The sequence below is a fragment of the Maniola jurtina genome, chromosome 2 (genome assembly GCF_905333055.1).
Source record: "Maniola jurtina chromosome 2, ilManJurt1.1, whole genome shotgun sequence".
Lineage (NCBI taxonomy): Eukaryota > Metazoa > Arthropoda > Insecta > Lepidoptera > Nymphalidae > Maniola > Maniola jurtina.
The window spans coordinates 10,380,668-10,408,381 of NC_060030.1; the positions used below are offsets into that span (position 1 = coordinate 10,380,668).

The 27,714-nt window shown below is 37.0% G+C and overlaps 1 protein-coding gene across 1 annotated transcript; it reads right to left on the bottom strand.

Annotated features, from left to right (window-relative positions):
* Positions 1-27,714, bottom strand: LOC123876693 (carbonic anhydrase 1). The gene is made up of 5 exons (XM_045923002.1): positions 27,421-27,714; positions 10,854-11,045; positions 7,958-8,175; positions 4,517-4,738; positions 1-2,022 (listed from the first exon to the last, which is right to left on the bottom strand). Exons 1-5 carry the CDS (start codon positions 27,455-27,457, stop codon positions 1,894-1,896), a joined length of 798 nt encoding a protein of 265 aa, XP_045778958.1. The 5' UTR covers positions 27,458-27,714; the 3' UTR covers positions 1-1,893.

The following is a 27,714-nucleotide window of genomic DNA, read 5'->3' on the forward strand; positions in this document are numbered from 1 at the left end:
TATTCATAAAATAAGCACGTGAGTAAAACAATGTTATTTTGGATTATACATAGATCGTATACTTAGGTATAGGTTGGAAAACAAAACATACTATAATACTTTACAGCTAATAAAATAACAGTTTATGCTGACTATAAATAGCTGCTAACATCTATTCTAGGCACTATTGTGATTGACTAAAGTGTATACCTACATTGCAGTCTTGAGTCTACCCAGATGCACTGCTTTTGAACTGTGAATTGCCTGCGCACGGTTGTTAACCGAGTACAACAAAGGAGAAATTGGCCGGCCAATGGTCGAGTCTGTTAATTACACACGGAACGGACAGAATGATCGTTGCCAACGAGTCATTCCTTTGGAACTTTCGAGGAGTAGGTAGGTACATAAAGAAAGACGTGTCACGATGGCCCAGGCCCCTTGTTTTTCTAAGGCTTAAGCTAAAATTCAAATGCAGTCCTTCTGTTTAGATATTACAGGCATGATGCATAACTGAAAAGATTCCTGCAGTAGTGGAGCGGAGCGGTGCGGAGGGGTATGATGACGTGCGCGAGAGCTCAGTGATTCATCAACTTGTATCGACACCCTCCTGCACCGCTCCTCAACCGCAGGAGCCTACTCAGTTATGCGCTATACCTATATTAAGTAATATGCAGACTGTAAATTCTCTTGAAATATCATGCGCTATGTTATAGGTACCTACTTAATATAATACAGCACTGGGTAGATACATATCTACCTATCAAGTTTTACTGTAGCCATATATCAAGCTTTCTTACAACTTGAGAGGTAGGTATGAGAATATCATATTACTATTATGAGTATACAAACTCATGCCAAAAGAGCACTGGTAGGCTATTTGGCATGGCTCCATAATGAGAGCTATGAAAAGGGCTCTTACCACCATAATAAGTATAGATAGGTACCTACGGCAGGAATTACTTAGTCAAGATGATGGTAAGAGATCTGATGAATTGATGCTGGTTCCCTGGGGACGGGGACGGCCCTAATGTGAGAAGCAACGCGCGTTTATATATTGCTCCATGTGATATAAATATCAAGGAGAAAGCATTTGCCGTGGAGATACTAGGGCCATGGAGTCTTAAGTTTGCTAAAAATCCCTGTCGGCCTACCATCAACGATGCTATTATTAACCAAATGCAAACATCAAATTGCGGAAAAAGCGGTAATAGGCTAGCTGGAGTCCTCCTATTTGGACGTCTGGGGTTCGATCCCGGGCACGTACGTTCTTCGGAGCTATGTGCGTTATTAGCAATTAAGTAGAATATCACTTGCTCTAATAACTAACGGCGAAGGAAAATATCGTGAGGAAGCCGGCATAATATCTGAGACTAGGTAGGTACGTAAAGGCAAAAATTCATGGAGAACCGCGTAAGCGACATTCTAGTTTGCTTTTTTATTTGTATTATGGTTTCATTCGTCGCATAGTAGCATCAACTAGTGAAATCAAAAATATGCATTTTTCGGCACTTTTTGTCTGTAATATTGATACACTGTTATTGCATTTACTTAAATGTAGTCCTCAATTATGGCTGTTTGATGCTAAAATAAATAAAATATTAAAAATGCGCTTTAAAGGACACGTTTGCGAAGGCACATAATAGCCCCCATTATAGACGGCAGGTTCTGCATCACTCACTCAATCAATCATGAGTGATGCCTGATGGAGCAGAGGAATGAGGATTATCCAAATGTTTGTCAGTTAAATATCAGTGATACCTTATCCCATTAGACTTTCGATTATCCTTTAGTCTTGCAGCCAGGGATCTCCAAAATTGACAGCAAAACTGATCGTCTAATAGTTCCAACAAGAGTTTTTTTTACTATTTTAGCAATTCGTCACAATTTCACATCCCTACGACAGTTACGAGGGTGTTAGTTGCCGCCAATTTCGCGCAGCTCGCGGTTGCCCAGCGGCAGCGTGGGCCGGTAGTTGTGCAGCACCTCCATGGCCTCCACGCCACAGGACGCTTCGCCGCATCTCAGCTTTCGCATTAGGGCCAGCTGAAACAGAATGTTAAAGTAACGTCAATTCTTACAGAATAAGGCATCAAGTCCATTAGAACATAATCCACACCTACCTACTTAATTTAATTATAAATGCGAAAGTGTGTCTGTTTTATCCAACAAACGACTATCTGGTTTTCTTCTGACGCTGCCCGTCAGCACTGGCGGAAAGCGCGTAGCTAATAAGCTTGTTTGCCGGAATGCTTACTAGTAAATGCATAATCGCTACCTATGGGCCTAATAAGAAAGCCTAATAATCATTCGGCGGGCTAGAGCTGTGCTTGAAATTTCTCTTCGTGGCTAAATCAAAAATGAGGAGATCCGTAGGAGAACCATAAAACTTGCAGAGTAACTGACATAGCTCTGGGTGCGAAGTTGAAGTGGCAATGGGCAGGGCACTTAGTTCGAAAAACCGATACATGTTGTTGGGGTCCCAAGGAGCTGGAATGGCGACCTCGCACCGGAAAGCTTAGTGTTGGAAGATTAGGTGGGCAGATGACATCAAACGAGTCACCGGGAGCCGCTGGATTCAAGCGGTACAAGACCGTGGCGTGTGGAAGTCCCTAGAAGATAGTTTATGTCCATCACTGGATGTCGGATAGATTGATGATGATGATGAAATACATAAAGCACGAATGATCGTGCACAGTTTAGACCTGTCGCTCATCTGCGTTGACCCGTCAAGCGTTACATATTCAGCGCCAACGATTACCGTCAGAAGAAAACCAGCGTACCGCGGGGTCGCAATGCACTGTGGCGTGACATCTACCAATCCAAGCGTATAAGCACGCATAAGTATAGACTATAGAGCGTCAGCGTTTCACCGCGCCAGAGCGCTACGACCTAACTACTCAATGGCTACGTCAGACTTTAATGTGCATGTTAAATGTTTAAGTATTATGAATATAAGTACGCGAAAGAAAGCGATCGGATTCATACATTTTAATGAAGACCTGCACGCTCTACTGCGCTGATTTTCGAAGCTCACTCAGAACGCGATATTGCGCCAGATAGCATTTGCATACACCACAGCACTTCGAATCACCTGGCAATCAGTGGTAGTAGTAGTTGTATTTTGAAGCGGAATGCTGCACGCAACTATCCATAATATGGATTTATTAATCTACCACAAATAGGTAGGTATACCTACGTGCAGCTGAGGTAGCAGATAGCAAAAGTAAAAGTAGATTTTATCTGAATAAAACTAAAAAAAATATTGAAAAACCGTCTTCCAAAATCACTAACAACAAAGTAAAAATAAAAATTTAGTTTCTACACGTGTGCAATAATAATTGTAAGTAGGTGTAATATGTTGAAGTTGGACGAGCTTCACGCTTTGATTTCTAGTTTCTTTTATTATGCTCGCCCGACTTCAAACATACGTACATGCAATACAAGTGTTGAAACAAAAATTATTTTTTTATATTAGTGGTTTAGGAGTATGGTTTTTAAATTATTTTTTATTTTAAGCTTTTTAGTGTAAGAAGTCATTGCTTGATACCTAAAATTCACCAGCAAAACTTTCCAAATCCACACGGCTTAGGAGTTCAGTACCTTGCAGCATCAGGATTAATGAGTTGGATCAAGAATTTTTTATGGGATCGCCAGAGAAACATCTGCTGCTAATTAATAAAAATTTGCAAATCGTTTCAGAAACCTCGAAAAAATCGGTGTACATACATAGAAAATAAATGGACCGAATTGAGAACCACCTTCCTTTTAAAGTCGGTTAAAAATTGAAGAAGAACACTAGCTAAGTCTAATCCAAACTGGATAGGTAGATACTAAGGAAATATTTAGAGACTAAGCAAAATACACAGAGATGAAAATATAAGCAAACAGGGTCGAGACTCGAGATAGACCGCGGCTCTGACCTGTAAAATGTCAGTCGTCAGAGAGACGAGTTTAAGTTCAAGGCTCCAGTGATTTTTGAGTCTTGAAACAAGTTAATAGCTCCTAGAACCTGTGATATTTATAAACATAGGCTAACTATAGATAAGTATCTACAGACATACCTACTTACTAAATACACATATATTTTTATGATTTTATTTCCTAGGTAATATACGTCTCAACTATCAGTAGGTAATCAGATAACTTGTCTATGAAACCCTATTATAGTTATACTTATGGCGATTTTTTGCTCGGTTAATTTAATAGACAGTTTTTATTTGATACCACATTGAATGAATCATTCCTTGTATTGTATATTATTATGTCGGTATAATAGTCACGAATGAACAATGATACGATGAATCTAATAGCACAGTAGCAGCACAGTTTTGCAGTTTGTCAAAACAAGTATCTAAACTCTTCATGGATTTCATATTGCCTAAGGAAATCACTGACAGAAATGCTTGTTTTGCTGTTCTGTTCCTGTACTGACGGAAAGTGGCTGGGTATGGACTGGATGATAAGGATGGCTTAGGCCTGGGTACGGTAGTGCTCATTAGGGAAGGGTCTTTATCCGACAGTGGGTATTGTTTCTCACCTGTTCTGCAGAGACTTCGATGGGTTCCTTAAAGAGTATCCAAGTAACAGATTCTGTGCAGGGCGGTGTGGTGAGCGATCCTGGATAGGTCCAGTAGGCTTTATGCTTCGGTAACAGGTTAGCGGGGTTCAGGGGCTCTGAGAAGGTCACCTTGTCCCCTCTGTGCTGGATATATGGCAGTAACTTTACTACCTTATCTAGTTCTGCGTGTCTAGAGCCAACCTGAAATTAAGAAACAGGTATTTAGTATAGGTCGGTAGTCGGTACCCACATATTCCATAGCCGTAGTGTATCAGTGGAGTGCACGTCATAGAGGCGTAAAAACACTGCTTACTCTAGTCGAACTAGAGTAAGCAGTGCTTTTACGTCTAAATGCTCATACTCAAAGATCAATGCTAATTTTTCACTAGCCCCTCCCCGAAATCTGAGACAAAGGGTTATTATTTATGCATATTACCTGCACTAGATGTAGAATTTACCAAAACCTTTTTTTTTAAATAGTTTAAGTACTTCAATGAAAATGAAAATGATCAAATTAAATAACGTTTTGCCTTATTTCGTTACAATACTGCACCAATTTAGGTATTTAGTGCCACTAAGTATAAAAATAAATTGAGAACAAAGAAATCATGAATATACATTATTTGACCGTTAACACTGAAAACGCTTTCGTCGTCACGACTCGCGAGTGATAATAATTTATGCACGTATTGTGTAAAGCTGGGTCCCCACGCAGCATACATATTGGATTAATAAGCTCCATAAGCGGATTATCCGTCTGAGGCTCGAGGTGGCATCACATCACTAAATAAGGCCCGCCGCGGCCCGTTCTCTTTTTTTTTTGGATTTGAGAGAGAACAGGAAATAACAATTGAAATATGAAATGATTAAATATAGATAAGTGGAGCGAGCGCAAAATTATTACTGTAATTTTAGAGAATAGAAACTTAACACCCTTATCCGCCGTTGCAATATAAAGCAGTGCTCGAATGTGCGTAAGTACCTAGATACAGATTTGCTTAAATGAATTTAAAAATACCAAGCATGCATGCACGTGGAATCTTAGCATTGTCATTGAACAGACCATGTGTTATAGCTTCGCTGATTGCTCTAAGTTGTCACCGTAATTAAAGATTAAAACGTAGGTTATGATATCTGGTTGCCTTCACCGCAGCCTTGTTATATGCACAATGGTGTAGGTACCTATTCGTATATTGATCTCACTGCAAATGTTTATGTACTTATCCACATTAAGTATGTGAGAGAGGTTAACGCTAAAAGGATTGCATTGTGAGGCTTCTCTGATGTAACCAAACATCTTTTGTTTACTACAATGAGACATACAACTCTTTGTATTTCGAATAGCGCTCGCTAAGTGACAGTGAGATAGGTACCTCTGCAGTATGCATCTGTATTCTCCATTGCATACCTACTAATTACGATGTCTGTTTTCCGTTTTTGAACTTGCTACACCTACACACAGTGGCGGATTATGTTTTCCGTAGTCCAAGGCGCAAGCTGATGCTATGCTTTCTAGATTCGAAAACGAACAGAAAACAATAGTTTTATTATAACGTTATTTAATATCACAGAAACGATCCTGAGTAGAGTTTCCCACCACTTTAACATTTCGGGTTTCCGCAACTCCAATTTTTCATGATTGGCAGTCCCCTAAAATCAAGCGCCGCCGTAATCCGCCACTTTTTATACACTACAAAATTAGTCTAACGTGGGAAATATTAGGTGAGAAGTATATTTTTGAAATGATTATACTTTAATATTATAATAAGTAGTAGCTAATGTTAGATAGCCAATAGCTATGTATTTATCCAATGAAAACCCATAATCAAATATACCTAATATTAAATTATTAAACAAATTATTAAGCTAAGTAATCCCAAAAGTTCATTTCATGTTGACCTATACCTAACAATGGCAACTCTGATTGCCTAAATTCTAAACCGTAAGCCATAAATAATTCTTTGTTTTTACGATCTACCTAGGTACCTACTTACTTACATCTAACTAAATATTAAGAGTAACATAATAATCAATATTGTTTAGCTGCATTTAACAATCTCTCGCTGCATCACACAGCATGTCCTAGCCCTGTCTCTATGATTGGAACATCCGCAAATGCACACAATTTATGATCTACCTATTTAATATTCTGATCGTAGCCCGCATCTCTCATATAAAATCTACTTAAGGTAGGTTGGTAAGTATATGTTTCAGAGATATCAGAACAAGTTTGTCGTGTGCACAACAGCTCGGCTCTCTGCTACCGTGTACCACTTTCTCTCCGTTGCAACGCTTTAATTAGGTACATGTATATGAGTATATTTTTTGTGATCACTGGTTTTAGTAAGTATAGCTACTTGTAAACATTATTTTATTGGCATGCGACAGAAAGTTTTAGTATGTAAGTACGTATAAATAAATTGCGAAAGTCTGTCTGTCTATCTGTTCTGTCATGGCTCAATCGCTGAACCAGTCTTGAGAAAATGTAGCTTTTTTTTTTTGGTTTTGTATCAAATACTAACAATCGTGCAACTAGGCTTAAAGTGGCCATTAGAATATAATATTTTTTGTATTTACCTTCTAATTTAATTAATTTTCAAAGGCAAAAAACAACGAGGTTTCAGTGTGTCTGTACATAGGTACATATTTTCCAAGGTTGTCATAAAGTTAACAGAATACAAAGGCTATGCACAAGATGACTGATAAGAATGACGCTATAGGTACGTTTAGCTTAGTAAGTTTTGTTGCCGGAACAACTTATTATGTTGAGCATGCTATAAAAATGTAATTATTTCTTTCTATGACAATGTTGCTATGCTATATAGGTATGTAACTGTATGTTATTTATATAGTATAGTACACACCTACTGTTATATTCTGTGATAAGAGCTGAAACAGGAATTTCCTTAGGAATGCAGCGAGCTCTCAATCAAAAACCTTGTCCATGTACATGACAAACATACATGACAGTGTTTTGGCTAGTAGTGCGTACATACGATTTGTTGGTATAGACCTGTCTTACAACGAACTTTACGAAACACGTTCTACTGCAGCGCGTGACGCTGACGTCGCTCACAGCGCAAGTAGCAACTGTAGGAGCCTTCTTCAGAGGTACCTACTGGTATCTACTTATTGTAGAAATGATATACTACCTCCCTTCGGTGCTCACTTGTTGCCTCAAGAAACCGCTACGTTGCTAGCTGATCGGGTCAAAAGATTCGGAATGCGAATCTTGTATCCCTCCAGCATGCCAGGATCTAGGTACAGGATCGATTCAAAAGCCAGCTAGCAACCAGCAACACATGAGCACCTATCACCTCTGGACTATTAAGTACCCCTTATTATTTTTATCAGCTGCGTTAAACAGCTTGATATAGCGCCGCACTGATCTCGTAGGTTCATCTTAATTTGAATACTTACCATTAGTAATACTCCTAGAACAGCTAGTCCATCAGTCTGGCCGGCGGCTTCTGTAAAGCTGTGGTACTTGGAGGTGTTCCAATGCACGAGATGCAATTCGCCCGAAAACGCTCGTCCGTCGACCGTGTGCTCCGAACCCTCGCCGTTCACGGCGCCCCAGTGGCAGTGCCACTGTTCAAGTTTGTATACATCCGAACCGAGTGGACCACCTCGGAGCTCTGGAAGGTAATTAAATGTAGATTAACTAACTGCGCTTTCTGTAACCCAAAATCCTTACACGCAATCATAATGCAGTAGCGGTTGTAGTTCTCATATCACACACAAAAATTTCTGATGGTACCTGATGGTAACCTAGGTACTTAATGTGGGAGAATAACTTTAATACATCATACTATAACCCTTAATCTAAGAATACATCACACACTCTGTCAAAATATTAAAATCCGTGTCTACGCTGCAACCCGTACTTTGATGACACTTCCGTCTTCCACTTATAATTTTGTCATATCTCTCTACTACGTCTCTACGCTCTAATGCTCAAGCTTTATGCTTAGATATTTGGTGAAGAAAAGGCTCGCCTCGGGTACTTTGGGTAGAATTTCTGTAAATCCTATGAAGTGTGGTTCTATTTTAGAGCGAACTCTAGGAGAGGTCCTAGGTGTAGTAGAGGTTTTTTTCAATTTTTAACCGACTTCCAAAAAAGGAGGAGGTTCTCAATTCGTCGGGATCTTATTTTTATTTTTTTTTATTTTTTATGTATGTTCCCCGATTACTCAAAGACCCCTGGACCGATTTGGAATTTTTTTTTTTTGTTTGAAAGGGTATACTGTGCAGGTGGTCCCATATAAATTTGGTGAAGATCTGATGAATATCTTCGGAGATGGAGAACAGAACTCCTCAATGGATAAGAGCAAATTGCTCGCGATCACTGTAATAGCTTAGTAAACAGTAGGGTTTTAACTGGGCATAGCATATTATAGTACAGTGGGGCCACTAAAAATTGTGAAATAAAAAAAATTCAAAAGAAAAATAAAACCGACTTCAAAAACCGACGCCTCGGGTACTTTGGGTAGAATTTCTGTAAATCCTATGGAGAGGCCCTAGGCGTAGGAGATAAATAGAAATTTTAAATTTTCTAAATCTAGCGATTTGAGTTAAACATTGATTTATGCTATGTTTATGCTAGTTAGTCTCCTTCTTAAGTCACGTGTAAGCGTTACATTTTAGTATTTACCTACTTAAATCTCATTCTTATCGTGTAGTTTTATGTATATCAATAACTTATTCTTAATGCCTGCACAGTCTGTGTCCAATATACTTATATCTACATTAGACACAGACACTCGTATTAAGAATTAGTCATAAAGCATCATAACATTATATACTCTATAGAATAGACTACAAGACTAGGTATAATGTATGGAAAGTGGAAACATAATTTCAGACAGCCCTTGTATCGCTTTTAGGTAATTGATGAAAATCGAAAACACATGAAAGAGGGTCGCAACTGAGCCACGGTAGGAACCGGTAGGGGACGATCGTCTGGCGCGATGGAATTGCAAATTGGCATGCATTTAGGATAAGTGTTTATTTCCAGGTTCATTGCCGCTCTGTTTGGGCCTACTTTTATTTACTATCTTAGATATAACGAAGAAAACGAGAGCTATTTCAGATTACTACCATGAATGTTAAAATCCTTGTAGCACTAAAATACTTCCTATTATTATTTATAACTTCTAAGTAATAGGAAGTGTTTTAGTGCTTATATATAAATTAACTTATAACAAATTGATTTTATTTAATCATTTTATTGCCCTTGATATGTAGGTAAGTATATTAAAAAAATGGAGTTTAGCTTAACTGGCGTAATTTAAACAGATAGGTATTATTGTATTAATGATTCAAATAAATAGGTATGTGTATCAAATCTATGTCGGATTTATTAAAATAAAAATGAAGTCGGTTAATAAACGAGCCATTGCAAGTTTGTAAACACATCTATAGGCGGAAGTAAGGAGGTAGGTTTTGTAGACGTAACTACGTACAGAAACAACTTTTATTTAGATTTGACTTCCTAGCTCTAGTTCCTCTATGCTTGGCTGACTGACCTCAGTTACATGGGAAATGCGACTTTTGTAAAACCTAGGTAGGAACATAGCGATACTCAATTCTTAAACACCCAAGAGCCGTAGAGCAGCAATAACAACAAATACCTAGTAAGCATAACCTTTTTTTAATAGGGTTCCGTACTAAAACCAAAACCAAATCTTCGATTCGTCCATACGGATATCGATGGTCCTACCTATAATGACGTAAGTAGTTAGGTACTTATGTAGCGGAAACGTGGACACTGACAGTTGGCCTCGTCCATAAATTAAAAGTAGCTCAGCGCAGCGAGCTATGTTGGGTATCTCTAACAGGGATAAAATCCGTAACGAGGAAATTCGTAGAAATACAAAAGTGATCGACATAGCTCAAAGGATTCAGATTTCATGTCATGTATGTCGCAGAACCGACGCAACGGCCGATGTGGGGCAAACGTGTTCTGAAGTTGAGACTGCGTACCGGTAAGCACAATGTAGGACGATTTTCAGCCCGCTGAACTGATGATCTGAAGAAGGTGGCGGGAAGTGGGTGACGAGGAAGGCGTAGGACCATGAATGATATGAATAATATTGATTCTAAAAATGTGTTTTTTTTTTTTAATTATATAGACTAGCGCTTGGCTGCAATCAGACCTGCTAGCAAGTGATGATGCAGCCTAAGATGGAGCGCGCTTGCCTAGAAGTTGCCTATTCACTCTTGACTTGTAGGTACCCATATTATAGGTGGAAGGGAAAACTGTACGTGTTCGACGAATCACAAGTTTTGTGCAGTTAACTATGTTTAGGTATACCTGAGTCATAGCCGTTCTCGTCGACTCTCCAGCAGTATCCAGGGTTGACAACGGATCGCGGATGGTTGACGGAGTACCGCCACGCGAGGGGAGGTGCTCTGCCGCTACTGCAAGCACGGGATGTGTCAATATCGACTGGACTTTGTCGAGCGCCTCTGGCTTCAGGAAACTTCTCTACCCACGTCGCTGGTCCTGCGCAAGAAAAAAATCAATTTACTTATTTAGAATTTCGACAGTGTTGACAAATTTTTGTTAGCATAGCATGTAATGAGATGATTAAAATAATACACTTCACTAAACATAACACGATTCGCAGGCGTTGCACACAAAAGAACTTTATCATCAAAAACAGCACAGAAATCTGTGGTCAAAACTTCTTTATATTTGATGTCGGATTAGGGGGGAAAAATTAAAATATCTGAAATAGACCATGGTATCTAACTATCTACCAAACATCGCCGGCCTACAGCACTCTCCTCTGAAAATAAGAAGGGTGTAGGTCATTTAGACTGCTACGCTGCTGGCCCAGTGCGTATTAGCAGACCATAGGTACCTCTACCTATACAATTTGTATAAAATACAGGTAAAGTAAATGCCAAGTAAAAACTCCCGACAAGGAGGCAGGTAAATAAACTGATCACTGAATTACTGAATGAAATATCGACATTTACGTAAACAATCAGGTCTGTTCTGTTTATCTTTACAACTTGGAATAGGGCCCGCATACAAAACATGATTTTGAAACAAGGCGCTACCTGACGGTGTAATGCAAACAGTATTATTTAAATTACGAGTAACTACCTAATACTATTTAAGTCTTCGGTGACAGTATAAATCCTTATTATCAATGTACCAAAATCCTTACGAATAACACAAGTTCTGATAAGAAAGTTTACATGTTTAAGAAATATGAGGTGGATGACAGCGTAAACAAGACGACTTGGACGTTTCAAAAATAAACTGGCGTGCATTTTTTTTTTTGTGAAATCGACGCAGTTTTTATTATTATTATTTTATTATTATAACTCAGGACTTAGGAGTCAATGTCCCTAAGTCCTACTTTACACTTTATATTATAATGATGAAGGTACAGGCAGGGGACAGATGATTAGTTATTTATTGGGGTTCTATCAAAGCAAAGCAAAGTGACAGCTACAGTGTAACGGTCGCATCTGATTGGCCGACACTCGCTTAAGCATAGACATACAATTTTCGGTAAGTCTTTGCGCTTAAGAGGGGTCTCTCCGTCACTCGCTTCATACAAACGTAGTTCCGATTTCATTTGAATATTAAGCAACCAAAGTCCATGAAATTTTGCAGACATATTCTAGAAACTAATATGTCTGTGGTTTTCCAGATTTTCGTTAAAATATTCGGTTTCAAAGTTACGCGGTCTTAAAAATTCACATACAAATCTTTCGAGCCCCTGTAATTTTAAAACTACATATTTTTAGAAAAATCTAAAACACCACAGGCACAGATATTAGTTTCTAGGATATGTCTGCAAAATTTCATGGACTTTGGTTGCTTAATATTCAAATGAAATTGGGACTACGATTGTATGGAGTAAGTGACCTGAGAGCCCTGTTAATATTGGCTACAATGCATTGCTGCAACAAGAATACATTAAATTCAGGCAATCAAAACTATTGCGATTGTTATAATGATTGATGCAAGTTTTTCGGTATAGACCTACAGGTTTTTGGGTGTCTAAGGGTGAGATTTATAGAGCGAACTTTGACTTTGCTTAGACTTAAGATTGAGCTAAAACGAGACAGATTTATGTGAGAGATATATATCTGTTTCGTTTTAACTCTGTCAAAGTCAGAGTGCGCTCTATAGATTGCACTGTAAGTGTAATACAAAGCCGTGTCCATTTACACGCTGATTTTTCTAATCACTTCACACTTGCATTTATCACCTGCGCTTGAATTCAGTTATCTGAATCAAGTATTATTATGCCAAGGTCCGCCCAGAGCCTATTATACATAGTTACGGCTCTGTGGCACAAACCGCACAATCTATTTTGCGGAGTTAACTTATAGCACAGGATATAATAAAATGTATCATCCTCATCAACCCATTGCCACACTGCCGGCCCACAACTGGGCATGGATCTCCTCTCAGATTGAGAAGGGTATAGGCCATAGTCCACAATGCTGGCCAAGTGCGGATTGGTAGACTTCGCCGTTTGAGAACATTATGGCTCTCAAAATACAGGTTTCCTCACGATGTTTCCCTTTACCGTTAAAGAAAGTGATACTTATTTAATTGCTTAAAACGCACATTAACATTGTTAAAGGAAATTAAATTTAATTGCTCTTAAAACGCACTTTAACTCCGGTAAAAGTTAGAGATGCGTGCCCGGGATCGAATTCCAAAATGGCAGGTCACCAGCCAAAATCCATGATTCTAGGTCAACGGGATGTACCCTATAGGTTTCCTTGACAGACATGACAGACAAATAGATAGACAACAAAGTGATAAGGGTTCCTTTCTTCTTTTTGAGGTAGAGAACCCTAAAAAATTTAAAATGGCCGCCATGAAAATAAAACAATAAAAAAGAGCTATTGCTTTTACCTACCTACCTACTTCCATAGCACATACGATGGTACGGAGCCCTTTATGTGCTAATCCGACTCGTGCTTGGCCAGTTTTTATTTTCATTATTAAAAAAATAGTTACAAGGTTTTAATATGGGGCAACTAAACTGAGATGAATGAGTAATGGAGATGATAGACTGATACGTTATCTTATCGGTTAAGCTTCCACTTCAACCCACGCAAGATTTAAAGCTAATAACACTTTTATAATGATAAATCACCACAGCCGTCATAATTTTCTAAATAATGTTGTAATCAAACTACATTTTTATAACGTTAAATTTTATACAAGGTGTAACCAAAACGGTAGCAAAAACAGGGTTATTATTATACTACCTACCTAAACACAATCCAATGCAAATAACCATTTGTCTTATTTTGTAATTTTACTGATTTAGTGTTTTTCAAACCCGCAATGTATAGCGTGTGAAACTGCGTCAATCTACGACGCGGCATTGACCCCGAGTGGCCTATTTACGTAACGTTCGTTAACCTCTGGCGTCAGTCAAATGTTTTATTTGCAATAATCATAATATTGTTAAAAATAATAGGTTTTAAAAAAACGCAGTATTTTTGTGGTACTTTTTAGTAATCATCAATTATAGTATCACTTGTCTTCGTTTTTGCTACCTAACCATAAAGTCAGAGATTTCGAATTTATTCCTTTACTTGTGCTATAAGACAATACCTACGTGCCGAATTTCATGATTCTAGGTCAACGAGAATAGGTTTTCTTGACAGACCCGACAGACAGACGGACTGACAGATAGACAACAACGTGATCCTATAAGCGTTCCTTTTTTCTTTTTGAAGTACGGAATCCTAAAAACTGAAATAAGAAAATAACTACCTAAATTTTGATTGAATTTCGGCGAGTGTGACATTGCAACCTGCAGGGTCACACTACACAACCTTGTCGCATGAAACAACAGAAGTACCTACCAACATTCAAGCGGAAAGGTCATCAAATAAATAGCTACTGCGTTACAGGGTGGTAACAGGCTACAGTTGTACATTTGCAGACCCGGGCGCACCGCGAGATTCCATTTTTACATCCTCCAGACAATTTGCATTTTTTTTGGGAATTGTATAATGTATACAATTCCTATGAAATAGGTAACAAGTACATAGGTAGGTAAAATTCCAAGCTAGTTTGGGAAATGTGTTATACTTATAAATTGATCACACGATCTTAATTACATTTCCTGGGAAATATGATATCATGATCGTGACGATGGTTACCCTGACCATTTTCCATCATGATTCTCAGTTTATCTCTGTTTTATGGCTGGCCATTTTTATTTAGGAATAGGCTACAATTACTAGTAGGTATATAAGAAGTCAAGTTGTATGAGACTACATAATATTTATCTAATAGGGGGCAACAAAACATATCTACGCTTCTAGCCTTATAATAGCCAGGGTCAAAATTCATATTATATCATTGAATACATCAATCAATCAAAAAATTATATAATTACATAGTTACTTACTGTACTGAACTGGCATTGCCACAAACGTTAGATATTATATAGGTAGAAAGGAAGTAATGAAAATATTTCCAAGTACAGGTAATGTTCGTAATTGAAGATCATAATATATACCTAATAGAAAAATGTAAAAAATTGCATATTGGGGGCTTTGTAGATGTCAAAAAGGATATCGCACAGCCAGCAAAACTGACCCAGACCGGCTCTGGTAGGCAGATAAGACCGACCTATACTTACTTACGTATTATTATATTAAACTTATGATTGCATAGATCGCATAATATAAACAAATATTATAAATGTTATGAAAGAAAGATTTATGAGACCACGATTTCAAGACGATTTTCTTACTTTCATCTTTACGTCGTTACGTTTGTTTATGCAGCTGTAAAATCAAGTAGCTTCGGCATCAAAGCTTTTGCACTCAAACATTTCAGTCCTAGCCAATAATATTTTTATCAAATTGTCAATAGTTATCTATTAATTGAGTCGACGGAACATTCTTTAATGAAAAGGTAGGTGTATTTACTAGCTGAATTGCCCCGGGTGCGTTCGGGTCCAATAAAAATACTTTCTTAGTCTAGTATAGACTCTATAGCATAGAGCTTTACCACTAGTGTAGAGAAACCTACATGCTCACATACAAATCCCAATTTTCTAGACACAGCAGTTTGAGCTTATGTTAATATGTCAGTCAGTTAATTATTTTATTATATTATGTCTAGTGAGTATAGATTATATTTAAAGACTGCGTTTCACGATATAGGTTCTTACTTACAGGTAATTTATTTATGTGTACTCGTATTGTAAGAATACCACTAATAAGCAGGTAGGCACATAAAAATGTTATGTTAAACCTTGGTTAAGACTTTTTATAGATATGAATAATATATTAATATAACCTATTGTTACAAAAATAATTAAATAAACAACTTTAAGTAGTCACTTATTCGCAGCAAAAAAGCGTTTTTAATATTCTCTCTATTACAGATAATAAATACACGTGGGCCACGTTACACGTAATAAAACCGGACAAGTGCGAGTCGGACTGGCACACGAAGGGTTCCATACCATCGCACAAGATAATGTATTATGTAATTTGAACACTAACACTAAATAAATAAATAATAAATAATTCAACACTTAATATAAAATTTAAACTCACTTTTTGCTTTTACTTAATATTATCCATACTTGACATTATAAATGCGAAAGTATGTCTGTATGTATGTTTTACGTCTCAACTGCTGAACTGATCCTAACGTTTGGCAGAGATAACTGACCTATAGAGACGGGCAAACCTATACCTATTGAAATAAGCTGCTGTGATGGACATGACGATTGATGGATTGGATGGATAGAGACATCTGATGACAAACGTATGGACAAGTCACTCAAGGGTTCTTTTTACCATTTTGAAACGGGACCTTAAAAACGATATTCCGTACCAGATGATCCCACGATGATCATACATAGTACGCTTACGAAATTATCCATTATCTTTATAGGTAGTGGGCGCGGAGAGTAGGTAATTCATCTCATCAAATTGTGGATACTCAATATAGTTTGGTAATACCTAGTACCACTAGTAACTACCTATTGTTTGTGTGTTATGATAATAGAGAAAGAGCCAGCACGTGCAAGGCCTTTGTTTTATTTTATAAAAAAGCTGAAAGTTTGTCTGCGTATTGTCCCCAACACAGAGAAGAGCGATCAGCGATTATGAAGTTTGGATAATGGTTGGTGGCTTTGGGAGATAACAGGTAATAGGTGTTAAAAGTAGTGTTGTGGCAACCCCCTGCCAGACTCCCTTAAACTGTAATAAATTGTAGGGGGTAGCTACAATACTAAGTGTCTAGCATACCATGACGTGATTTCTTATACTAATCCGAAAAACGTATAAAAAAATTATTCAGAAAACTCACAAAGATTTTGCCATTTTCGTAGGTAGAGTCTGACTCCTAGTGTCCTAACTACTGACATGCCTAGAACTTAGGGCATGCCCTACATGCCTACATGATAAAATGTTTATCAGAACAGTGTGTGTTAACTGTCAACTAATTCCGTCTTTTAATATGGTGGATGTATGATGGACAACTTTTTTTAGCCAAAACAAGAACCGCTACGCTCAGTGATCGCAGACGACCTCGGCCTTGTGTTGATTTTACATTGTTTTTAGGTGTCTCTTACCCATGTGTTCACTTTAATGTAAAAACTAGTTTTTGTCCGCGATTTTTTTCTGATAGGTATGTAATTGTAACAGGACTGGAGGTTATACCGTGGCGCGGCGCTACGATTTAAAACAGGTTTGGTTTGCAGGTTGTATTTTCAGACTTTCTCTTGGGTATTCTTGGAGAAATTTGAATGTGGGATTCTTAAGAAGCTAATATATCTAGGTACCTATTTAAAAAAATACTTTATTTATTAAGTAGGTAACTAGGTACTTAAAAAGTTATTTTGCAAATTGTTGAGGAGTAAAGAAATACCTACTATACAAGCTGCCAAAATTTGAATTTGTAAGTAATTTTAGTATAGATGGATTTTCTTTACCGTAAGCATAGAGGGTACTTAAATAGATAATTTCACTGCTATCCGAGTCTACAACTTGTTAGAGTTCCGTAACCGAAGCGTGGCAACGGGACCCTAAAACTGTGCTATTACTAGTTTGTCTGTCAACGGACTGTATCTCGTGAACCGTACAATAAATAGGTAGAAAGTTGAAATATTCACAGAATATGTACATATATATTGGCGCTATAACAACAAATAATGAACATTTCAAAATGGCTGGCATGAAAATTAAAAAGAGTTATTTCTAGTACGATGCTACGAATCCTTCGTGTGCGGGTCTGACTCGCGTTAAATTAACTGTTACTGCCCAATCGGAAACTGCAACAATCAACTATAGGTAAGTACCTACCTACCAATTTTTTACAATATGTACCTAATGGAAGTTACTGTTGTAATAATGTAACTATTTGGTATTCGTTCGTTTTTTTCATAGTGGGTCACGTTTTTATTAGTTTTATTCACGAAGTTTTATTCATTGATTTGCGAACGAAAAACGATTAGTGTTAAATATCCGCGTTGGAAGTTGGAACGCTGACGTCGAGGTCACATGGACTTAAACTCTCTCGATTAAAGATGCGATGAATGCACCCACGCCATTTGCAATCAGTTTTCAATTAAAAGATCAGTCCACAGATCAAGAGAAGAGTAGCCTTAATTAGGCTAATAGTAGGGCTCAATTAATTTGCTATACCTATACAGTTTAGGCTTTAGATAAACAAATCTATTATCCTTTATCCTAATAAAAGTTCGGATGTTTGGGTACGTAGTCCTCCTCGCCATAATCACTGAACCGATAGATATGACTGAAATCGGGAATGGAGATTGCTACTTTTCTACTACTTAGTAATAAATGTAATATTATTATGTACTTACTTATTACCTGTGATAATACAATGTGCCCAATAATAAGCTGCATTTAAACGAAAGAACGTGAAACTAGGCTCTGTCAGGATGTTTTCCTTCATCGTTATAGCAAGTGATATTTAATTGTTGAAACTGGAACGCACATAGGTATCTCCGAAAAGTTAGAAGTGCGTGCCCGGGATCGAACCGCGGACCCCCCGACTATGGTCTACGAGGCCGACGTCCTTAACTACTGGGCTATCACCGCTTTAAACCATATCTACTTAGCTTCAAATAACAAGTTATTATCTGCACGCAACTCTTAAAAGGTTTAATGACATAAGCAATGGCTGTCTTCAGTCTTTTGTATCCATTTATTCTTATGATGTTAAGGAAGTTAAGTGTACCTAAGTTACAACCTTCACGGTTGTTAACTCGCAAACAAGAAATTAACTCTGCTACTCCTAAACTTTTTGCAAATCTCCGCTTCAAGAAAATTTAACATAAGCATTAACGCTTATTTGCATTTATATATCGATGCTATGGTAATATAATTAGTATTTAGAAATGTTATATTTAGGTAGGTAGGTACTTGGAAAGAAATTCTAGTAGGTCGGCGTTTATATACATATTACGTTACTTAGTAAAAAAATCCCCGTGAACTCTACTCATCATTCTCATAAAATCTGATGGTCATACTTTATAGACACTCCGCACGAGCTGTTTACCTGTATAAAGTGCTTTCTTAGTAAACCTTTGAGATCCTACCTACTCAAAGAATGATTCGTTTAGATCAATTTCGCATGCTCTTTACGTCGAATTTGGTAGGTAAGTGAGTTTTCGGCTAATTACAGTAGTCCAATTGAGTTAAAATACAAACACACGTGGTTGGACGACTTAATTCAAATCCAAATTCAAAATATTTTTATTCAATTAGATTTTTACAAGTTCTTTTGAATCGTCAAAAGCATTTACCACTGGTTCGGAATGCCGATCCTACCGAGAAGAATGAGAAATGAAGATGATTACAGTTAATCAGTTCAGTATATCACTGAACGTCTCTGATGATGGAATTTTGAGATGGATTTTGGAACTTTCTACCTACCTGAAATCTCTGGAACAAATTGTAACTAACTGTAGTAATTAAGTAAGTATAAGTTACTAACGGCAACTCTTGGGTGTCTATGGTGACTGGTGAGTCTCATCACTCGACATCGTTCACAGGTAGTACACGAGATTTACTGGTAGGTTATCATGATTGACCACTCATCTCTCTCCACGATTAGCAGACTTCACCCATCTTTGAGAGCATTATGGAGAACTCTCTGGCGTGCGAGTTTTCTCTCGATGCTTTCCTTCACCGTTAAAGCAAACGCACATAACTATGAAAATTTAGAGGTTCGTGCCCGAGATTGAACCCTGAAGCTCCCCGACTGGACTAGAGAATATAACCTCTTTTTATTGGTAAATGAAATCCTATTTATAGGTACAGACAGTTTTAACAATATAACTGTACCTGTTAGACTACAATATTAGTACAATCATACAAATGAATCCGCCAAATAGATTCGAATGTTTTATTCATTTCTCGGTGTAGGTGTATATTACATGAATACACAATTTAAACGTTTTTTCTGCTTCAAATATAAAACCTTTCTCGTATTTTTTCATCTGAAATTATTGCAGTAGTTAATAAAAATAGTTCATTGAAAGGCTTTGCAACATCATTATTGCAGTTAGAATGTTAGATTAGTTTTACAATTAATATTTAAAAAAATATTTAGTACCTAGATGAAGTCTTCGTAAGTATAAAACACTTTCTACTAATACCTAGATGATGCCCGCGACTTCGTCCGCGTTGATTTAGTTTTTTTTAATTAAATCTCATGGAAACGCTTTGATTTTACAGGATAAAAAGTAGCCTCTGCCCGTCTGCAGGATGCACAAACTATACATATCTCTGTACCTACTAAATTATATCAAAAACTGTTAATTAAACATATATGGGCTGCAAAAAACCTAGCAGACGGATATACAGACAGACAGAATATTTTTTATTAAGTATATAAAAAGAAATCGTAGCAGGTATAATATAATTTATTACACTGCATTGTTTAGAAGACTAGACTGATTTTCTTACGCACGCTGTCGTAACCTTTACCTACTAATTAAAACAAACTAGGTATGTACAATACGAGTTGGTATATAACGCTATCTAAATTGCCTACGACGTAGGTAACGTCGTTTATGTAAACACATTACTGCTTCATATGTAATTTCTTTCTAACGAGTGTCCAACCATTTTATAACCCTTGTCACGAATGTTTTATCGTTGCCAATTTTACTTTGTTTGGTTTTCTTTGCCAAAGGACTTCGAAAACGGGGAAATCTACATCCCTAAATATAGGTACATATTTATACACCGTTCTCCTCGCTTCTTTCGGCAGGTCAAGAGCTATAGAGTAAATAAATCACATCGATTTTATATAAGCATTTTTCCTTTTTAATCTCTATTACGAGTAAGAAACCGAACATTGAATTAGAAATTTAATTAAATTATATTATTTTTCAGGGGGGCCCTCCCATAAGGAAGGAAAAAGGAGCCGGATTTTTTTTATCTTACCCTAGCGTGTCGGGTATCATTGATTAGAGTGCGCATATATATTTATTCTAGTTGACGCCCGCGACTTCGTCCGCGTGGATTTAGGTTTTTTGAAATCCCGTGGGAACTCTTTGGTTTTCCGGGATAAAAAGTAGCCTATGTGCTAATCCAGGATATTATCTAATCTCCATTCCGAATTTCAGCCAAATCCGTCCAGTAGGTAGTTTTTGCGTGAAGGAGTAACAAACATACACACACACACACACACACACACACACACACATACAAACTTTCGCCTTTATAATATTATAGTGTGATAGTGTGATATAGTGTGATTCTTTTTTATCTCAAAAAATTAAGAATTGGGGATCTTCAAAGTTGTCAGTTAATTAGACCATTAATTGCGACAAGGGTCTATCTCAACAAATAAAATTCATCATAAATAAGTTCGTACTTCAGTGAACTAGATAGGAATATGAAATTTCGGTATATTATGTGCTATATATACTGTTTTTTAACAATAAATACCGAAAACAACATTTCATAAAGCAGTTCGTACTTTGTAAGCTGTGACCAAAACAAACGAACATTTTTGGGGGTTTCTTTCACAGTTTGTTCTGAATGCGATGTCTTGCACGGAAATGAATTATTACATACATACACCCAAAATAATTATTGTTCCATAATTATGCCCGGAACCCTAAAAGAGCGAGGCCCGACTCGCACTTGGCCGGTTTTTCATGTAGCTGGAGCCCCCCTTAGAAAACAATTTAATTGAATTTCTAATTCAATATTTGGTATTTATCTTTTATAATATAAAAATGAATCGCAAAATGTGTTGGTAAGCGCATAACTCAACAACGCCTGGACCAATTTGGCCAAATCTTTTTTTAAAATGTTCGTTGAAGTTCAAGGATGGTTTTTACGGCGAGAAAAATTAGAATTATTGCTGGAAAAACCCTAAAAATAGCCCTTTTCTTTTTCCCATACAAATGATTTCTAACTAAAACGTAGTCAATTTGAGCTTTATTGCTATGGTATAAAGTTCACATAGGCTACTTTTTATCCCGGAAAACCAAAGAGTTTCCACGGGATTTCGAAAAACCTAAATCCACGCGGACGAAGTCGCGGGCGTCAGCTAGTATTGATATATAATTTATATTGTGTGTCTATGCACACATATAATTTTTTTTCAATCGAGCGACTTCTAAAATGGAGGAGGCTCTCAATTCTGAGCATATTTTTTTTTTATTTATATTGATACTTATAGGTACATCTAAGGTACTATCTAGGTACCTACCATTAAAAAAATTATTATATTTTACATAAATATTTGATTAATGGGTTGTTTGGCGGACATCAAACATTTCTAGGTATTAATACCTTAGGCAATAGATAAAGAAAATATTGTATTTGTTATACATTGTGTCTAATGAAGATGTATTTGACACAAATTTTCCCTATCAACGATAAGTGTTTCTTAAAATTAAAGCCGATCAAGGCTGGCCAAGTTGCAAAGTTTTGCACTGTATCTACCGGTGCGGTGCGGCGCGGTGGCACAATTACTGAACACTTTAAATAGGCCAATGCTCGCTGCACGCAACGAGTATTTTTGGCGTTATTCTTGATTCGAGGTAAAATACTCATGAGTTATATTGAGTATAAAGTTATTTTATTTACAAAACAATTTCAGTGGATTACCTACATTTTTTTTTTCTATAAATCTGGCTTTACTCTGATTAGCCAATGTCAAGTTTGTGATATTTTCAAGTTATTGAATTTATACAAGTATGGACTCCGTCTGCGCCGGCGCCCGCCGACATACGCGCGGCGCCCCTTTAGAGCGCTTCCCAGTCAGTTCCACCACCAAAAAACACCAACTAACACAAAAACCAGCCACTCTTAACAAAAAAAACACTCCAAACAAGCACAGCACGCGCGCCAGCAAACGCCATCACAGACGAAGTCTCTTACCTACATTTACATCTAATAATGCATACATCTTTAGGGTTCCGTACCTCAAAAGGAAAAACGGAACCCTTATAGGATTACTTTGTTGTCTGTCTATCTTTCTATCTCTCTGTCTGTCTGTCTTTCTGTCCGTCCGTCCGTCCGTCGTGTTTGTCAAGAAAACCTATAGGGTAGGTACTTCCCGTTGACCTAGAATCATGTTTGGCAGGTAGTTAGGTCTTATAGCACAAGTAAAGGAATAAATCTGAAAATCTTAAAATTGTGGTTACATAAAAATTTAAAAACAAAATGTGTTTCAATTTTCAAAGTAAGGTAAGTAAGTAAGATATTACCAAGTGGGAAATCATATGAAAGGGCTTTACCTGTAGATTCTAAAACAGATTTTCATTTATTTTGATGCATAATTAAATAGTTTTTGATTTATCGTGCAAAATGTCGGAAAAATTACCCGAGTATGGAACCCTCGATGCGCGTGTCTGATTCGCACTAAAAGATTTTTCGATTTATGGTTTTGTGATTTTGTAGAAAAAACGGGATTTGTTTCTTTAATTAATAAAACGCTGTTGCACATTAATTATCTACTTTAGTACTTACTTTTTAATTCCTAGGTAGCGGACATCTCAATTATAATAATTACCTTCATAGATAGATAGATAGATAAAAACCTTATTGCACACAAAACATGAAATAATCAAGACAAAACGAAGAAACAGAAAAAACTTAAAACAATTGAATGCAAAGGCGGCCTTATTGCTCAGAGCAATTTTCACCAGGCAATTTGGTGACAGGAGAAACTAGGTGGTAATAATTATTTTATTATTACTTGTGAGTACTAACGTAAAAATTATAATCCTGAAAGATTTCCGATTAGGGCTCCGTAACTCTACCACTTAGGTAGGTACCTTGCCTAGACAAAAATGCTATTTATCTTCAAAAAAAAACCGGCCAAGTGCGAGTCGACTTTCAAACGGAGGGTTCATTGAACAAGAAATAGCACTTTTTAAATTTTTTACATTTTCATAGTGGCCATTTTGAAATGCTTATTATTTGTTGTTATAGCGGCAATAGAAATACACATTCTGTGAACATTTCCACTCTCTAGCTCTACCTATCATTGGTCACGAGATACATCTCGCTGACAGACGCGCGGAAAGACGGACGGACAGCGAAGGCTTAGTAATAGGGTCTCGTTAGCACCCTTCGGATACGGAACCCTAAAAAGGGATTACAATGTTTGTAGGTACCTTATCCTGATAAGGAAAAAAAAGATAATACCCGGGATTAACACATAGGCTACTTTTCATCCCGGAAAATCAAAGTAATTTCGTAACTATAATTATTACTAGAGGATGCCCGCGACTTCGTCCGCGTGGATTTAGATTTTTATAGATCCCGTGGGAACTGTTTGATTTTCCGGCATAAAAAGTTGCCTATTTCGATTACAGGGACGCAGCTACTTCGGTACCTTTCATACAAATCAGTTAAGTGGATGGGTCTTTAGGAATCCTGCGGGAACACTTGATTTTCCGGGATAAAAAGTAGCCTATGTCCGTCCCCGGGATATAAGCTAACCCTGTACCAAATTTCGTCAGAATCGGTTACACTGTTGGGCCATGAAAAGGTAGCAGACAGACAGACAGACACACTTTCGCATTTATAATATTAAGTATGGATATGGAAGTATGGATTATATTTCACCTTATTTAATCTGAGATTTTAATCAAGAAGACGTAATGTTTCTTCGTCTAGAAATATGCGCGTTCATGTTTTTATCTAAAAGAAGGAAACTATCAAGGATCTTTTACGCGTTGTAAATAGCTTGTAGTATACTAAGGCTATTTCGAATTACTTCCGAAATAAGTGTGTTGATAAATCTTTATCTAATCGTAGGTACGAGCAGAAACTCGTAGGTAATATTATTTTGTCTTTGTGTAGATATACTGAATGCCCTGGCTTCACAAGAGTAGATTTACCAATCGTAATATGACTATGACTATACAGTAGACCCCCGGTAATCCGACAAACATTTTGCAGGGCAGTGTGGGACTATCGAATTTGTCGGATTATAGAGTACTGTGTAAGAACCCCTATAGTCCGGCGTTTTTTACAAAAGAGTACCTTGTAATCCGACAAATTAAAGATCCAACGATAAGATATGTTATACATACCTACTTTGAAATACAAGTCATAGGTACTTCACTATGTATGTATGTCAAAAGTTAATCACATCACATCACACTAATACTATAAAGGGGAAAGTTTGTGTATGTGTATAATACGTATGTGTGTGTATGTTGGTTACTCTTTCACGCAAACTACCTACTAAACGGATTGGATTGGAGATGGATAATACCCTGGATTAGCACTTAGGCTACTTTTTATCCCGGAAAATTAAAGTGTTCCCACGGGATTTTTATAAAACTTACATTCACGCGAACGAACTCGCGGGCATCACCTAGTTCAATAATAAAATAGACTTGTCGGATTACAGGGGGTGCCGGATTAGACAGGGGCCGGATTACCGGGGGTCCACTGTATTAGGATTTATTAGGATTATAGGGCTGTTTTATGCATATTTATAATATTTTAATTTACAATAATAAAATTAGTTTACAATATTTTATTGAAAGTGAAAACCACTATAAAATCCACTAAGAAAACCAATCGACTAAGAATAGGTACACAGACAGACGCTGATTGTGAGTGAGGGATATTTTGCCTCTACGTTTAAGACTTCACTTTTATTTTTCTTATCAGGTTAAGGTACTTACAAACATGGCAATCCCTTTTTAGGGTTCCGTACCCGAAGGGTGCCAACGGAACCCTATTACTAAGCCTCCGCTGTCCGTCCGTCCTTCCGCGCGTCTTATTCGTGAACAGTAATAGCACAGTAGGTAGAGCTCTAGCTCTATTTATCATTTATAACATTAGTATGATATTCTCTGTACTTTTAGTCTCTAATATATTATAAATAATAAATTAATATAGTGGGTTAATTAAAATAAATAAATATATAAAATTTCTACATAAAATTGTCTTCATTTCATGTAGTCTAAGAAAATTAATAAGCAATACTTTTGGTGGGGAGTAGGGACTGCCATATTTTATACATACAATACGAGTACACCGGAATAATACACACAAATATTTATATTCAAAGTGTATTCATAAAATTCAAGGTTTTCAAATGAGTATAATAGCTAATGATTCTGATTTCAGGCAGCTTGACTGGACGCACTGCATTTTCCTCAAGTTTATATCTGTACCCACCTAATTAATTGTATCCTTAGTAAAGTTAGCCTTATTGCTTGCGATGCTTAAAAATATTAAGCATATTTTGTAATACTCAATTATTTTATTATGGTACCTATGTAAATGTATGTATCAATTTACCTGTGAAGTATATCTGTGATTTACCTCATTCCTCATATTTTACACTTGAATTTACATGAATAATAAAATTTTAAAAATAGTTGCAATATAGAGGTACCTAATTTTAGCTAATTAGTTCTCCGACAAAAATGATAAGAGATGAAGGTTAATAAAGAGATAAATGATAAGGCGAAGTCCATTAAACGTTTTGTTTGTAACGCGTGATGAGATTTGAGTTCTATACTATATAAATATTTATTTACACATTTTCATTCATGTGAAATATTTACAATTCATATTAAATTATATTTATTTATATAGATTAATAAGGAATAGGTGTTGATAGATGAACAAGTGTGATATAGGAATTCAACAACTGTGATCTGAATAATTGAATTGATTCTACAAAGTAGGTACCTTGCAATGATTTTGTCATTTTTGTGAAAACCCTGAAACTACATCATTATGCGTGTTTTCATTATTTCTGCATCATAACAATTATTTATTGTTATTCGTAGTACCTACTACCTATAAGATAAATACGTATACCCATTTATTAATAGGTTACTAAATCTCTGACTATATTAATAATGAGGTTACGAGACGTGGATATGATTGTTTTTTTTTTACAAAAGTAGGTAGATTTCGTCACGTGCCGCCGATGTAAACAAACCGGTTCCACCTACTGGCTTCAGTATTTAACCGTTTTTAGGGATCCCTAGTAAAACAAGATATCCTTGTAGTTTCGTCCAGTCCGTCTGTATGCCTGTCTCTGGATCATATCCATTTGAAAAATAGAGTTATAGCTGTTAGGTTGATTAGCATTACACGGAGGCGTATTTAAATTTTGAAAAAAATAAATTTTCTAAGGGTAACCAAAAACTACAACCTGAACATGAAAAGTGTGAGTTAAAAAAACTCAGTTTATCCCCTTGATACCTGGTAGTTAAGAATTTTAAAATCATTTTGAGTTTTCTTTGATTTTTGGAAAATCAATGTTCAAAAATAATGACTGCCAAAGTTATTAGCAATAAGAATTAGCAATAAGCTACGGAACCTTATGCGTATTCTGACACGCACTTGACCAGTTTTTATTTATAATGAGGTAAACTCACCATTTTCAACTGAGTATCCCCAATCCTGTCCTTCCATTATCACTACTTGGTATCACTACTGATAGTGTCGCGTGAAAGCTGGGTGAATGTATGAGATCGTGGTTGGGTCGTGACTGCGTGCGAGTTCGCGCCGGGGCTTCGCTTTATACGAGGGTCAAGCTCGGCGCTCGAGGCGGAGGCGGGCGCGGTGGCGGAAGAGGGCGCGGAGGACGAGGAGAGCCTCTGAACGAGAGGTGCCGCGCGCGCGCACTCCTCCGAGCCACTGATGCGGCCCGCGAGCTGCGCCTCCGAGTC

Coding starts and splice junctions, on each gene's coding strand:
- LOC123876693 (XM_045923002.1), bottom strand. CDS start 27,457: ATGGAAGGACAGGATTGGGGATACTCAGTTGAAAATG. Junction 11,046..27,420: donor GGGATACTCAGTTGAAAATG/GTGAGTTTACCT, acceptor TTTCTTGCGCAG/GACCAGCGACGTGGGTAGAG. Junction 8,176..10,853: donor CGAGAACGGCTATGACTCAG/GTATACCTAAAC, acceptor ATTACCTTCCAG/AGCTCCGAGGTGGTCCACTC.